This window comes from Microcaecilia unicolor, chromosome 7, assembly GCF_901765095.1.
Source record: "Microcaecilia unicolor chromosome 7, aMicUni1.1, whole genome shotgun sequence".
NCBI lineage: Eukaryota > Metazoa > Chordata > Amphibia > Gymnophiona > Siphonopidae > Microcaecilia > Microcaecilia unicolor.
This window is the reverse complement of record NC_044037.1, coordinates 268,755,854-268,771,859: the sequence shown is the minus strand read 5'-3', so window position 1 is coordinate 268,771,859 and position 16,006 is coordinate 268,755,854. Positions and strand designations below refer to the sequence as shown.

Below are 16,006 nucleotides of genomic sequence, written 5' to 3'. Positions count from 1 at the left end.
CCTAGACAGTTTAGGAAATACAGCAGCCAGGAAACCTCTCACCTTGGTACCAGCAGTTTGCGTGAATGCAGCCACCTCCATACTCTCCTCCCCACTCTCCTCTATAGCCTCCTTTTTATCCCATTCCATTTCTTCTTCCTCCTCCCAGGGTTCCCCCAGCTGCTCCTCATCTCCCTGATTAGAAGCCATCTCCCAATCCTGCCCCTCCCCCTTCACTTCCTGTGAGTCCTGTATTGGGTCAGGTGCATTGTGGGCCTGGGGGTTCCTGGACTTATTCCTTATTCCAATAAATCTCTTGGCCATCGGAGGGCGCACTCCTCCTCTATAAGAGATTTGTGAATGCCTCTTTATCTCCCTCCGGGAGAATTTGAAAATGCCCAAATCCTTCTTTTATACTGAACAAGCAGCACTTCCTTTCCAGTGAATTCTTAGGCAATAGTCTATTTACAGTACCTTTTTCCCATGCAAAAGGCATTGAGGTCAGATTTTGGAGTGAACTGAAGTTTGCATTGTACTTTGAACTTGAACAGAGGTAAGTCGTAGTATGTTTGCCATTCAGCCCACCCTCAGATTGGTTAGTGTACAATGGGGTGGTTGTGGGTGGATGATCAGAGGAACTAAAATCAAACTCAGTTGTTCAGTTATATAAAACAGTAAACCTCTTGGTCTTCATGTCTGAAGAGGCATCTTATCATTGGAACAGACATTCCAGTGCCATTTTCGGAGATGAAAATTGATATTCACAGTCACATTTTGCCTAAGGACTGGCCTAATCTAAAAGAGGTAATATAAGCTCAGATTTCTGATACGAACACACTGTACTCATGAATCAAATGCTTGAACTTTCCATGTTTACTATTTAGAATGATTTCATGGTTCTGCTCAATTATCATTAATAGACAATTGAAATGCTTTTGGCATTCACAAAATTATAGATATTAACTGTAAAGTACAGCAGGTACTATAGTATTGGTATCAAACAATTCTTGTAATATTGTTGGACTGGGATCTGTGTAAAACATGATAGTATTTCAGTATCAAAAAGCATTAATTTTGATTTTATGTAAACAGAGAAATAACGGTCGGCTTATCTATAGGGTGCTTTTTCTAAGCTATGGTAAAAAAAAAAGTGGCCTTAGTGAGCCCTTTCATGAATTTTTCCCGTGCACTGAGGACATTTTTACCACAACCAGAAAGGGCTAGATTCTATATAGTGCACCTGAAAAATCCACGTGAAAAAGAAATACACCTAGGCAGATTCTCTAAAGTATGCCTAGTTTTAATAGAATCAGCTTAAAGTTCTGCACAGTTTATAGAATATGCTGAGTGGCTCTCCATGCGACCAAATTTAGTTGCACCCATTTATGCAATGTTTTACTGGCGTAAATCCTGGCACCAAAATTAAGTACAGAGCAGGCGCATTCTGTAATAATGCGCATAGATTGTAGAAAAGCCCATGCCCTGCTCATGGCCACACCTCCTTTTCAGCTATGTGACATTAGAATTTAGGTGCACCACGGTGCAGAATACACTTAGAGCTCCTTTTCCAAAGCGTAAGTGCGCTAAATGCTAGAGACGCTATATTCCTATGGGCGTCTCTAGCATTTAGCGCATGTGCTAAAAACACTACTGTGCCTTTGTAAAAGACCCCCCTTAGCGAGTTATGTATGTAAATCTCAATTAATGCCAATTAGTGCTGATAATTGCTTGTTAACATCCAATTAACAGCACTGATTAGCTTGTTAACTAATTAAGTTATGTGCATTGTTATGGAATATGCTTTGATTTCTGCATGGAAATCTTGGCGTGATATATAGAATCTGGAGAAAATAGCTGATTTTTTTTTATTTTTTGTATTAATAGCCATGCACTGATGTTGCCATTTGCATGCAGCCATTTAAAAAATTTTCCATATGAGCATGTACCGTAACCCATTGTATAGGCGGTAAAGGCTCATGTGGTATTCCTGCACTAATCAGTTAGCACGTAGTAATGTAGCTGCACTAACGGGACATTTTACTAAGCTACGGGAAAAAGGGCCATGCGGTAGCAGCGGGGACCATTTTTCCCACACGCCAGGTCTCTTTTTTCTGCAGCCCATAAAAGCCGAAAAAACATGACCACACGGTGAGCTAACTCTTACCCAGTGGTGTACCGAGGGCGGGGCGGTGGGGGCGGTCCGCCCTGGGTGCACGCCACTGGAGGGGTGCAAAAAGCAGCCGTGCGGCTGTTGGCTCCACTGGTTCCCTATATATATATATATAGTTCCAGAGCAGTCTCATTTCCTTGTAAAATATTATCCTGTAGAATTTTTTAAAATAATTCTTTTGTCTCTTGCATCCCATAAATGGGACATTACAAAAAAATGGGAATGGTTCTTCAATTGAGTTTAGAGCCTTAGGACTTATGGTAGAATTAATGAGTAGCTGCTGTACAATCTGTGTCTTATGAACCTGCCTCTGCTGTTTAAATATTAATGATAGAAAAAGGTGACCTTCACCCTAGTGCTGCGTCATGGAAGCTGGATCAATACGCTGTACCTTTCAGCTAACAAATTGAAATTTAACAGAACTCAATCGAATGGCTCATTGCTTACCTCTGATTTTTCACCAAACACACAGGCTTTTATTGTTGCTGTCACAAAATATCAATGCAGTGAAATGAGATTGTAACGAAGCCCAGGGTGGGATACAGTGCACAAGTTATGCCAGTGCCAATCTGAATTATTACAATGGTGGGGCATGAGAGAGTTCCACTCCCTTGCCCTGCTTTTCCTCAACACTTGTTCTGATAGGGTAAGGCAGCAGGAATGTGTTTTAAAAAGACATGACAAAAAAAAAACTAGAAATGTGAAAGCATGTTCTGTTTTCCATCTAAAACAGCACAAAAACCTCCAAACCATCAATTATGTTATTTTAGTGTGTGTAAAACCTTTCAGCATGTGATAAGCTATTTCAGCAAATGTTACATGCAAAATGAAGTACATGTGTGGTAAAAATATAAAATGTGTTGCTATGAAACAAATTATATAAATGGAATACTGAAAAGATAATAAATGACAGAGCAAAATCTTTTCTAGATTAACCCTAGTAAGCAGGTGTAGGACTTACCAGGGGGAAGAACATAGCCTGGGGTTATTTTATTTTGTTACATTTGTACCCCTCGCTTTCCCACTCATGGCAGGCTCAATGCGGCTTACATGAGGCAATGGAGGGTTAAGTGACTTGCCCAGATCACAAGGAACTGTCTGTGCCTGAAGTGGGAATCGAACTCAGTTCCTTATTCAGGGCATGAGGCCCTTTTCACATCTTGGCTGAGGGTGGTATGCAGGGACAATAGGGGGTGGATGAAATCTGCCCTGCTAACCAACACACAGCGAAAGGGTCGGTGAGCATAGGGGATTTCTACATGGAGTTAGCATGAAAGCATAGTTATTGGGGGTTACTATACATAACACCAGGGCTTTTTTTGAGGGGGTACTTGGGGGTACTGGGTAACGACACCTTTTCAATTGTCTAACAAAATTGACCCATGGATCTCAAGTTTTAATGAAAGAGCTCAGGCTCTACACACCAATTCTGCCTTGTCACAGATTCTGTAACTGGTTAAAGGGGGTCTGGCTATTTATTTATTTAGATTTTGCTCACACCTTTTTCAGTAGTAGCTCAAGGTGAGTTACATGCAGGTACCCTGGATATTTCTCTGTCCCAGGAGGGCTCACAATCTAAGTTTGTACCTGAGGCAATGGAGGGTTAAGTGACTTGCCCAAGATCATAAAGAGCAGCAGTGGGACTTGAACTGGCCACCTCTGGATTGCAAGACCAATGCTTTAACCACTAGGCCACTCCTCCATTCCAGTGATTACCCCACCCCTGAAGGGTGGCTTGGCATTTGAGTACCGGCACCTTTTTTGCTAGAAAAAAAGCACTGCATAATACTATCATGGCCATTTTGGTGTGCGAAACATCAAGGTGTCCATTTACTACGCTGCAATAAGCACTAATGCAGCTAAAAATGGCAAACTGCGGGGCACGCTGAGATGTCCTGCAGAAACTTTTGAATGTGTGTGTACAAACCGCATTCTAAAATATTTTAAAAATATTTTCACATAGGGGCGTGTCTGGGGTGGATAGTGGACTAATCAGTTATCGCAGCTACATTGCCGCGTGCTAACTGAACAGCGCATGATTAGCATGTAAGCCCTTACCGCCTTCAAAATAGGTGACGGTAAAGGCTCATGCTCTAATCTTTTTTAATGGCCATATGCTAATGGGAAAGTAAGTGTGTGGCCATTAATACAAAAAAATAGGAAATGTGGCCATTGTACTGCTTTGGTAAAAATGGCCTTAGCCTGTGGGAAAGACCCACAAAGGGGCATGCTAAGCAGCGGTTAGTCCACCACAGGCTTACCATGCGCCAAACACAAACTACCACCGGGCTACCGCAGCAGCCCAGCGGTAGTTCCCAGCCCCAGCATGTGCCATTTCCAGCACCATAAAAATATTTTCTATTTTGTATCGCCGGTATTTACCTGGCAGTAATCGGGCAGTGCTGTGAGCTGCCCGGTTACCGCCAGCTTAGCACAGGAGCCCTTAACCACCACTTCAATGAGTGACAGTAAGTGCTCTCCCCTAAAATGACTGCGTGGTAAGTGGTTCACTTACCGCACAGCCTTTTCAAAAAAAGAGGCAGCATTTTACCCGCTGTGGTATAAGAGGGCTTCAGCACGCGTCAAAAACACGCACCGATGCTAGCTCAGGCACCCTTTTACCGCCACTTAGTAAATGGGACCTATTGGTAAGAAGGCCCCTAGGGGAGTAATTTAGTAAAAGATTTTTCCATGTGTAAAGGCTGTTATACATACAGAAAGGGTCTCTGATATAATTACCCCTCCCCCCCCCCAGTATGCATATACATGTGCTGCTCTTAGGCTTTACCGGGGGGGGGCACAATTTAGATGGAGAAGGGATGGAGTGGTTGCAGTGTGCTCACATATTTAGAATACCTTCATACATTTAGGCCTGTTCTTGAGCAGGTGCTGGTCCCAGGACCCTATTTTATAAAAGCAAGTAAGTGCTTAGGATAAGGTCCCCGTGGAGTCCCCATGAAATTCTATTTCCTTTATAAGGGCATATTTTACTGAAGGAAGGAGTTGGAATGGTCCATTTGTCAAAACACCTCTTTAAGAGGTTGCCAGAATGATTTTTGCTTTAAACAATATAGAGATCCCTAGAGATTTCTAGAAAACAAGCAAAAATGCCCGTTTCGGAACAAACAGGTCCTAGGAAGGCTATCGTCAAAGCGTTTTCTCGTCTCTCTCCCCTGCCCTCCCCTCCATGTCCAGCGATTCTCCACTCCCCTCCCCTCCATGTCTAGCGATTCACCCCTCCCCTCCCCTCTATGTCCAGTGATTCTCCCCTCCCCTCCTCTGCCCTCCCATCCCATCTCATCCATGTCCAGCGATTCTCCCCTCCCCTCCATACCTGAGGTCGCAGCGGCGGCAGGCTCAGCTCGGCTCAGGTCACCTTCAGCCTTCCCTTGCCTTCCCTCTCAGTGTCCCGCCCTCGCGGAAAGATGAAATGATGTCAGAGGAGGGCGGAACACTGAGAGGGAAGGGAATGCTGGAGGCGAGCTGACGTAAGCTCATTTGCATACGGTTACAAACCTAGACAGCCAGTCATCCAGTGACGCAGATGGACAAATTATTATATAGAGAGATGGAATCAATTTGGATACATAAAGGGCCAGATTCTATATATGGTGCCTAAAAAATCTCCACCCATAGCCATGCCTCTTTTGAACCTCACATATTAGAATTTAGGCACAGTTCATTACAGAATATGCTTAGCGAGTTATGCACATAAATTCTAATTATTGCCAATTAGTGCTCATTATTGTTTAAGTGCTGTTATCAATGCTGATTAGCTTGTTAAGCCAATTATGTTATGTGCATTGTTATAGAATAAGCTTGATATATAGAATCCAGGGGAAAATGTTTAGAACTTCAAGGTTCTTGAAATGTTTAGCTATTTTGTTTTACAATTTAAATAAAACCTTGAACCTTCTTACCTGGAGGCTTTTCTGTTAGACTAGCCGTTAAGCCCGTTAAAACGGGCGCGTTTTGGAATGTTTTTTTTCCCCAAGGCCCCCCTCCCGTTGCAGCTGCAAGGCCCCCTGCCATCCTCCTTCCCTGCCAGCTCCAAGGCCCCCTCTGTCCCTCCCTACCAGCTCCAAGACTCCAGTCCTCCCCCCTTCCCAGCTGCAAGGCCCCCTGCCCGCCCTCCCTCCCTCCCAGTTCCAAGGCCCCAGGCCCTCCCCCCCCCACCTCCCAAGGCCCCCTGCCCTCCCTCCCAGTTCCAAGGCCCCCTGCCCCCCCCCCCGTGCCTTCTTCCCAGCCAGCTGGAAGGCCCCCTTCAGTCCAGCCCTCCCAGCTCCAAGGCCCCCCCTCCTTCTGAGACCTCCCATGTCCCCTCCCCCCCAAGGTAGCCGCTACTGCCCCCGCCCCCCCTTCACCCGGCCCGGGCCCTCTCTTCGTTATTCAACTTACAGCAGTGCCAAAACAGCAGCAAGCAGCAGCTCCCATTGGCCTTCCTTCACTGCCTGTGCCTCGCCCTCGTGTGACGTCACGTTGGCGAGGGCGGGGCACAGGCAGGGAAGGAAGGCCGACGGGAGCTGAAGCTGAGCTGCTTGCTGCTGTTTCGGCGCTGCTGTAAGTTGAATAACGAAGAGAGGGCCCGGGCCGGGTGAAGGGGGGGTGGTGGCGACTCCGGGGGGGGAGGCGGTAGCGGCTACCTTGGGGGGGGAGCGGTAGCGACGTCAGCGGTTCCCTCCCTCCCCTTCCGCGTAGTTTCCCTCTCTGTCCCGCCCCTCCCCCCGTCATCACATCTTGACGCGGGGGCGGGACAGAGAGGGAAGTCTCTACTGCGCATTTGCAGGTGAGTCGGTCACTTGCCATTTATAGGTTTGATAAGCAAGTAGTTGAGCATTGGATGATATAAGTTAACTTTATGTATTGGGTTTGGTTTTTCCTTTTTAAAATAATGGTGCTGCAATTGATTTGAATTTTTTTTTTGTGCCTGAATCATGTGTGAGATAGCAATCCTTCATAATGTGGTATATAGATTTTTATCTGATTTCTTAAGGAAATGGAATGGGATTTATATACCACCTTTCTGTGGTTTTTCCAACTACATTCAAAGTGGTTTACATATTATATACAGGTACTTATTTGTCCCTGGGACAATGGAGGGTTAAGTGACTTGCCCAGAGTCACAAGGAGCTGCAGTGGAAATTAAACCCAGTTCCCCAGGATCAGAGTCCGCTGCACTAACCACTAGGCTACTCCTCCACTTCATGAAGATATATGAAGCCTTCCTAAAGATATCAAACAAAAATCTTTATATCACATTTATTTCTTTAAATTACCACTTTTATTGTAAAAGTTATAATTTAAAATTAAGATAAGGGGTTTCTTAACTAATACAATTATTTTATGGAAAAACAGTATTAACAGTCTTTAATATGAACTTCTTCCACTTAACAAGCATCGTACTTAAATATGATTTTTTTTCTCCCACAGAGATATGGTTATGGGGGATGGGTCCAGCTGCAGCACCATTCAAAGGTTTGCAATTTCTAATTCTCTCAGGCATTTGCTACTTACCAGTCATCTGTCTTTTAGGAAGGATACTGCTGATAAGATTAATGATCAACTTCTGATATATGCTCCATTAAGAAACATCACCATACACTATAATGATACTGGGCTTAACAAATGCTTCACCTTCATTTGTTTTGTAGTTCTGTTACAGGATTATTATATTAAGCAGTGTAAAGGGCTATAATTAGTGTGTAACACTAACTGCTTTCAGAAAACAAATATAATCATAAGTACATAAGTATTGCCATACTGGGACAGACCGAAGGTCCATCAAGCCCAGCATCCTGTTTCCAACAGTGGCCAATTCAGGTCACAAGTACCTGGCAAAATCCCAAAACAGTACAATACATTTTATGCTGCTTATTCTAGAAATAAGCAGTGAAATTTCTCCAAGTCCATTTTAATAATGGTCTATGGACTTTTCCTTTAGGAAGCCAGCCAAATCTTTTTTTAAACCCCGCTAAGCTAACCGCTACTTAAGGGAAACACTTACTGACACTCATTTTGTAGGCGTCAAAGGCTCCTGCATTATCCATGTGCTAACCATTTAGCATGCGATAATGCAGATTCGCTAACTGGTTAGTGCAGGAACGCCCACTCTTGGTCCCTGACATGCCCCTTCCAAAAAATACAAAAAATTACTTAGCACATGGTTAGTTCATGCACATTCAAAAACTACCATGTGCAGCTGTAGCATGTTCTGCAGTATTCCATTTTTTGCTGTGTTAGGTGCGTTTTAGGGCCTAACACAGCTTAGTAGAAGGGTTCACTGCAGCTATTTGTGAACTTACTTAGTGTTATTGTGCTAATTCCATCTTGTTGGTACTATCATCTTTTGCCAATGATAGCGGGCATGGGAGCAAGCTCTGCCCCTACAATGACATCAAACACCCTCTGAGATTGAACAGGAACCACAGGAACCCTTTCTTTAACTGGTTTCCTGGCTCACTGTAGCTATTTGTGAACTTACTTAGCGTTATTCTGCTAATTCCATCTTGTTGGTACTGTCATCTCTTGCCAACATTAGTGGGCATGGAAGCAAGATCTACCCCTACAGTGAAGTCAGACACCCTCCGAGATTGAAGAGAAACCGCAGGAACCCTTTCCTGAACTGATTTCCTGGCTCACTGCAGCTACTTGCAAACTTACTTAACGTTATTCTGCTAATTCCATCTTGTTGGTACTGTCATCTCTTGCCAACATTAGTGGGCATGGAAGCAAGATCTACCCCTACAGTGAAGTCAGACACCCTCCGAGATTGAAGAGAAACCGCAGGAACCCTTTCCTGAACTGATTTCCTGGCTCACTGCAGCTACTTGCAAACTTACTTAACGTTATTCTGCTAATTCCATCTTGTTGGTACTGTCATCTCTTGCCAATGATATTAGGTGTGGGAGCAAGCTCTACCTCTACAGCTACGTCAGACGCCCTCCTTATTTAAGTGGCAATATTCACCTTTAAATCGTTACAGCGTCACGAAATACTTATCTGGTCTCATGATCCCCTACTGTCCTGACTGGCCTGTCCGCTCTATTAATGCCCACCACCTCATTTTGCCTAACTCCAAATCAACCCATCTGCAATCTACGAGGCGCTGTGCTTTTTATTTCCTGTTGCCCTGTACTTGGAATAGCGTTCCCTTGACCCTCCGTGGTAATCTGTCTTACAAGAGTTTTAAATCAGACCTCAAAACCTGGCTGTTCAATCAAGCCTACGACGCCCCTGGCTGATGCCTTGGTCCATTTGACATAAATCCTCCTACCACCACTGTTGTTCCCTTCCCTTCCCCTACCTGATTCTTTACCCTGTGTAATTCCCTTTTCTGCTTACCTTACTTTGTGTGATTGAGCCTGTCTTGTCAATATATTGGAGTTCATTTCTTTTCTGTATATTGGTCTGTACACTGCCTAGTTCTTTTTTGTCAGGTTCGAGCAGTAGAGTAAGTTCTCAACTATAAACTATAATCGACAAGTTGCCTAAGGGGCAAGTGGAAGGCACGCTTCTTTGCGCAGTGACTTTTGGTTTTATGAATTTTAAGGATCCTACGTTTACAGTGCTTGTCACTTCCCAGGTAGGATTGATATTAATGTTCTTTATTAGTGATGAGCGTTTAAATATTTGGCAATTCATTTTATATCTGTTTTTATCTTTCGAATGAGTCTAAGTTCTATAGGGAGAGTTATTAGCATTTCTGATAACTTGCGTTTTTCTTTAAGCAAATTTGTGCTTAAAGAGTAGAGGAGTGGCCTAGTGGTTAGGGTGGTGGACTTTGGTCCTGAGGAACTGAGTTCAATTCCCACTTCAGGCACAGGCAGCTCCTTGTGACTCTGGGCAAGTCACTTAACCCTCCATTGCCCCTTGTAAGCCACATTGAGCCTGCCATGAGTGGGAAAGCGCAGGGTACAAATGTAACAAAAATAAATACCTCCTTTAAGAATGGCATGATGGGGCCTTTCTATTATTTTGTTCTTATTTATGGTAAAAGAAAGAAACGTACATACCCCATGCCTATAGATCTATATCTATTCTCTCTAAAAGCTGCTTGCTCTAAGGCTGTTAGCTTTCTCCCCAGCAGAGACACTAGTCACACCCAGGAAGTTTGAAACTGTTTGTGGGGGATGGGAGGAAATAGCAATGTTTGATGGAACAGAGAGAAATCTGATGGCAGATAAGCTATTAAATGTAATGCTGAGAACAACAGATACCAATGCTGAAAACCCACCTTTTCACTGCTGCCTTTAGCTCCTAGCCACAATTGCCCTCCCCTTGTCCCTTCCTTCCTTCCTTCTCACCCATTACTTCCCTCACCCGTAACTGTCTTGTCTGTCCGTATTATTTAGATTGTAAGCTCTTTTGAGCAGGGACTGTCTCTTTGTGTCATGTGTTCAGCGCTGCGTGCGTCTGGTAGCGCTATACAAATGCTAATAATAATAATATTCCAGCTGATCAATGGCAAAGTAATGGCAAACTCTAGCCATAATTCTTATCTATTGGACAGTAATGTTTGTATGAGGAAAGAAATTTCAGTGCATATTTCTACTAGAAAGCATTGTTATAATTACAATTGTTCAAATACTTCTTGTTCTCATAAGTGAACTAATCTTATTAGAATACCTATCACAACTAATGCTGAGGTTTCCAGGACTCTTAGCCCTTGTGCATACATAAATGTCCGTTCTGTGCTTAACAAAACCAAAATATTACATGACTTATGATTTTCTGTTTCTAACTGAAACATAGGTTTCTCTAATGGGTGACCCTAGGTTGAAAAATCTTTGGGGCCCTTTTACTAAAGCATGGCAACCCAGAACTACCGATGCCAGTGGTAGTTCCACCCCCAGCATACAGCATTTCCGGCACTGCCGGAATTTTTGTAAAATTAATAAAACAGGGGGTTACTCAGTGGCACTGCCTGGTTACTGCTGGGTTAACAAGCGAGCCCTTAACACCACCTCAGTGGTTGGTGGTAAGTGCTCCCTCTGAAATGGCTATGCGGCAAGTGTGAACTTACTACATGGCCATTTCTTTTTTGGCCTTTTTACCCACTGCGGTAAAAGGGTCCCTAGCGTGCGGCAAAAACAGCCATGCTGCTAGTGCAGGGCCCCTTTTACCACAGCTTAGTAAAAGGACCCTTTTGCCTACTAGGCTATAAGGTTACACATGCTCCAAGAGTTAGCAAAACATGGTGGTGGATGGAGGGAGGGGGGACGCTGGAACTGGGAATGAGGGGGGATGGACGACGACCCTGGAACTCGGAGGCAGGGAACAAACTTCCGGTGGGTGAATATTATATGCAACCTTCCCTTCCCTCTGAGGGCGGGGCAGTGAGAGCGAGTGCGATTGCCTGTGGTTGGTCCCTTCTCCTTCTGACGTCGCGTTTGTTTCCCTGGCAACTATACAGAGTTCCCTCGAGGGCGGGACGGTTACGAACCCTACAAACACTACACGGCTTCACTGCCACGCTGCCACGGAGTCAGCTTCAGAACATTGGAGGTGCGAATTATTATATTAGATATGGAGAAAAGATCCATCTATTACTAATAAAGTGGCATGGCGAGAACAGATACATATTTATAAATCCTCTTTAACAGCTAAGAAATGACCCTATTATTCTAAACTGGTAGGAACTGAATGGTTGGATATTAAAAAGCTTTTCCTCTAGACTTTCCATCAGATATGGTAGTGAGTGCCTGGGATCTGTGATTAATACCAATAGATCATCTGCAAATGCCGCTGTCTTGAAGTGGTGCTTCCGTATTGTCACTCCTCGAATATCTACATTATTTTTTATCTCTCTCAGTAGGGGATCCAGAGATAGAAAAAATAATAATGGGGACAATGGACATCCCTGCCTCGTACCTCTCCTAATTTGAAACCATTCCGACCATAACCCATTCGCAAAAATCTGTGCCTTGGAATCTGCATATAAGGCTCTTACCGCCTTTAGGAAATTATCAGTTATACCATAAACCTTCAACACTCCGAATAAGAAACTCCAATCCACTCTATCAAACGCTTTTTCAGCGTCGAAGCTTATTAACAAGGTCGGGGTCTGTTGTGTTCGTACCTGTTCCAATGCCGCCCATATTTGTCGCATATTTTTCGCTATTACCCTACCGCATGTGAACCCTACCTGCGAATCCTGGAGCAAGGAGGGTAAGACTTTGGCAAATCGATTTGCCAGTATCTTGGCCAAAAAGTTTAGCTCTGCGTTCAATAGTGAGATTGGCCTATACGAATCCGGCCGATCCGTTGGTTTACCAGGCTTGGGTAAAACACTGATTTGTGCTCTATTAAGATGTAAGGGCATCTGCTTCTGTTGTATGGTTACATTAAACACTGCCGTAAGTAATGGACTTATTTCAGTGTAATATTAAAAGTTATAAAAATTGATGCCTGTTAGTTAGCAATTATTGCACAACCGCATTGAGATCTGATGTTTGATCTGTGCAGAGTTTGTATGAAAACGTTTATTGTGTTGCAGCATCAATAAAAAAATGTTTACAACTAAAAAAAAAAGCTTTTCTTACTTATTGGAGAATTTAACTAATTTAGATTCTACTATAAATACTCCAAATTGTAAAGGGTCATCAGTTATAGAGTTGATTTTTTTATTTTGAGGATAAGATTCAATAGATTAGAAGTCAACTGCCTGTTTGTATTAATTGGTCTCCTGGGTTTTATATATACAGGTGCAGGGTATACATGCCAATAGAGAGATCAATAATCTCAAATTTCTAGTCTACTACATCAAGGCTGTTAGTGAAATTTGCAAAATCTTTCTATTTAGACAGTTGCCCACCTTGTCTATTTAAAACCCCTTCTTCACAATTTTTGAGTTTATTAACTGATTGGGTGAATTTTCATCTGCAGGAAAGGTTATTCCCACCTATAGGAAATGAAATAGTTCTTACTCCCATCTCAAAGAATCCCAAGGCTAGCCTTGCTGAGGTTAAAAATTATAGGCCTGTAGCCTCCATTCCCTTATTTATTAAGGTGATGGAGAGACATGTCTCAGAGTCCTGACGTGTTATATTGACCATCATGAGCTGCTTCACTATACTCAACCTGGATTTACGAGAAACTATAGCATGGAGACAGTGGTTGGTATGCTAGTAGCACATGGTAAACAAGCTAAGCAGGGGCCAATGTGCTGTTGCCTTACAATTCAATTTGCCTAGCGCATTTGACTTGGTTCAACCGCGATTTAATGACTTTGAATAACTTTGTGACATCAGCAAATTTAATTACCTCACTAGTTGGTTGACTGGAAGATCTTAACTTCTATTTGTTATCACCGTGAAATACAAGCCAGAGCTCTTTCTTGGTTCCAAGGTTTTTTTTGACAAGAACATTTAGGATTAAGAAAGATGGAGTGCTGTCTAAAGAATGAGAAGATATTAGTTGAGTCCCTCAAGGATCACAACTTTCCCCACTATTGTTTAATGTGTTGATGAGATCTTTGGATGTGTTACTAGATAAATTCCAATTTGTACACCACATTTATGCAGATGATGTCACCGTCTTTCTTTCATGTTCTTCTACTCAATCTGAAATGTTGTCTCATATAAAATTATGTCTCTCTATAATTGATTCTTGGGTTAACAACCATAGGATGAAATTAAATAAAGAAAAAAACAAAATGTCTTTGGTTAGGCTCAGATCAAGATGAAGATTTACATCTTAGTTTAAAATTGGCAGAAATGAATTTGTATTAGATCTGCATTCTAAAATTTTAGGAGTTGAATTAGATAACTTACTTACAATGCAGCCATATCTCACCATGATTTTGAGAAAAACTTACGATACTCTAAGGAAACTTTGAGCTATTAAGAAATTTTTTGAACCTGATACTTTCGGATTGTTGGTACAATCGCTAGTGCTGGTCAGATTTGCTTACTGTAACTTAGCCCTAACTAATTACTCTATGAAATTATTAGATCGATTGCAAGTAATGCAAAATATGGCAGTTAGATTCACCTATGACCTAACACGTTACGATACAGTGAAAGAATATTATCTGAAATTGCATTTGCTGCCAATTAAAGAATGTATTAAATTTAAAGTATGTATGATGATCTTTAAGATTTTGTCAAGTGCAGCTCTTTCATATATGATGGATCTAGTAGCCCTCCTTCACAGATCCCAGATATGAAATCCATTTCTTTTACGATTTCCAACTGCTGCTGGTTTAAAATCAGTTAGACATTTCTTTGCTTCATTTTCCTATCAGATGGCCTCTTTTTGGAACTCACTACCTCTAGTGTTGTGATGTTGTTCACAATATGCTATGTTTAGAAAGAACCTGAAAACATTTTTGTTTCCGCGAATCAAGTCTTAATTATGGTACTTTCTGGTTCTAGGTTTTATTTGCTTGAAATTGTAATTCCCAGAGGATTGATCTGGGGGGGGGGGGGGGGGGGTTGGCTTTGTAACCCTCCTTGAACTGATGGGCTATAAGATGTGTTATAACATAATATAACATAACATCAACCTATGTTATCATATGTTTTATCTATACTACATATACTGTAAAGGACAAATGATTTACAATTACAATATCTATAAACAACAATTCAAAACTGGAGGTTAAAATAGAAAATGAGGCCTACATTACTCAGTTTTATAGTGTATTGGAGCACAGAAAAAGGTTTCCATGGAAACAGTATGCATCCTTTGTGTAAAATATAAATGAGAAAACTCCAAAGAACAAGAAAGTAAGACTTTGGTTAGGTAACATTATTTTTTTATGACTAATAAAATGCCCAACTGTCCCTTGAATTAGAATGAATGAAAAGATAGTGTATAATTGTCAGTTGGAAGACAAGCAAGGGTTACAGAAGACTGACTGATGATGCGAGGTTGCCACCTCCCTCGACTCCCACTGCCATTGATTAGCGAGGATCCACACTTTCTCTTCTCACCATCTTACAGCTCTCAGTGGTCTCCCTCCCATACACACAAACACATACTGTCTTATAGTCTCTCCTCCTCTTCCCCCCTCCCCCACAGGTCTGAATCAAACAATTCAAAGCAGCGGCATGCAAATGTAAACAAATTTAAAGCTTTTATATCACTTTCTTGTTTAACCAGCATATTAGAAGAGAAATATCTGATTTGGCTGCAAGAAAGAAATCATTAGACCTAGAGGGAGTAGAAACAAATATGCTGCAGTGCACTGAGCTCACATGGTATAACTAGGCCAGATTCAGAGCAGTAATTCAGCAAGTGTACTGCCCTGACTCATAAATAAAAAATTATAAATGACTTCTTCGGCGCCTGCGTAATTTATTCTAATTGTGCAATATCAGAAAATGACAATGGATGACCTTGAAGTAATTTAACATTTTCTTTGAAATTGTGTAACTGTGAAAGCTGCATGCCTCATACTGGTTTATAAGGGAGGAGGGGGGGGGGAGAGGGGGGAGGGAGAGGGGAGGGGGGATTCTTGTTGGGGGGTGGGGGGAAGAAACAGGAAAGTATCACGGAGGTCAATGGGTTGTGAGCGGTGTTGTTACTGTGTGCTTTTACTGTACTGAGGTTGTTTTTGTTGCCTGTACCTGACTCCATGAGACAATAAACATAATATTAAAAAAAAAAGAGTCCATAGTCAACAAGATACTACTGCACTCTGCATTTTTCTCAAGCATTGTTTACTTACACCATTCTCTTTCTGTGCTCTTATGAGCTGCATGCAAAACACAAAACTCAGGTTTAACACAGAGTCATATTCCCAGTCAAACAGTTCACTTACCTTAGATGAACATACAGTAATGCATAGTAACATAGTAACATAGTAGATGACGGCAGAAAAAGACCTGCACGGTCCATCCAGTCTGCCCAACA

At 42.3% G+C, this 16,006-nt stretch overlaps 1 protein-coding gene across 2 annotated transcripts in view; it reads left to right on the top strand.

Moving 5' to 3' along the window:
- Window positions 1-630: 630 nt before the first annotated feature.
- The window catches only part of ACMSD (aminocarboxymuconate semialdehyde decarboxylase), an 81,311-nt gene continuing 65,935 nt past the window's right edge, over window positions 631-16,006 (top strand). The window contains exons 1-2 of one of the 2 annotated variants that reach the window (XM_030210381.1): window positions 631-783; window positions 7,580-7,624. In XM_030210381.1, coding sequence (XP_030066241.1) covers window positions 727-783; window positions 7,580-7,624 — 102 coding nt within the window. In that variant the 5' untranslated portion in view covers window positions 631-726. The remainder of the gene's footprint in view (window positions 784-7,579; window positions 7,625-16,006) is intronic. The other variant, XM_030210382.1, reaches the window with a different exon arrangement.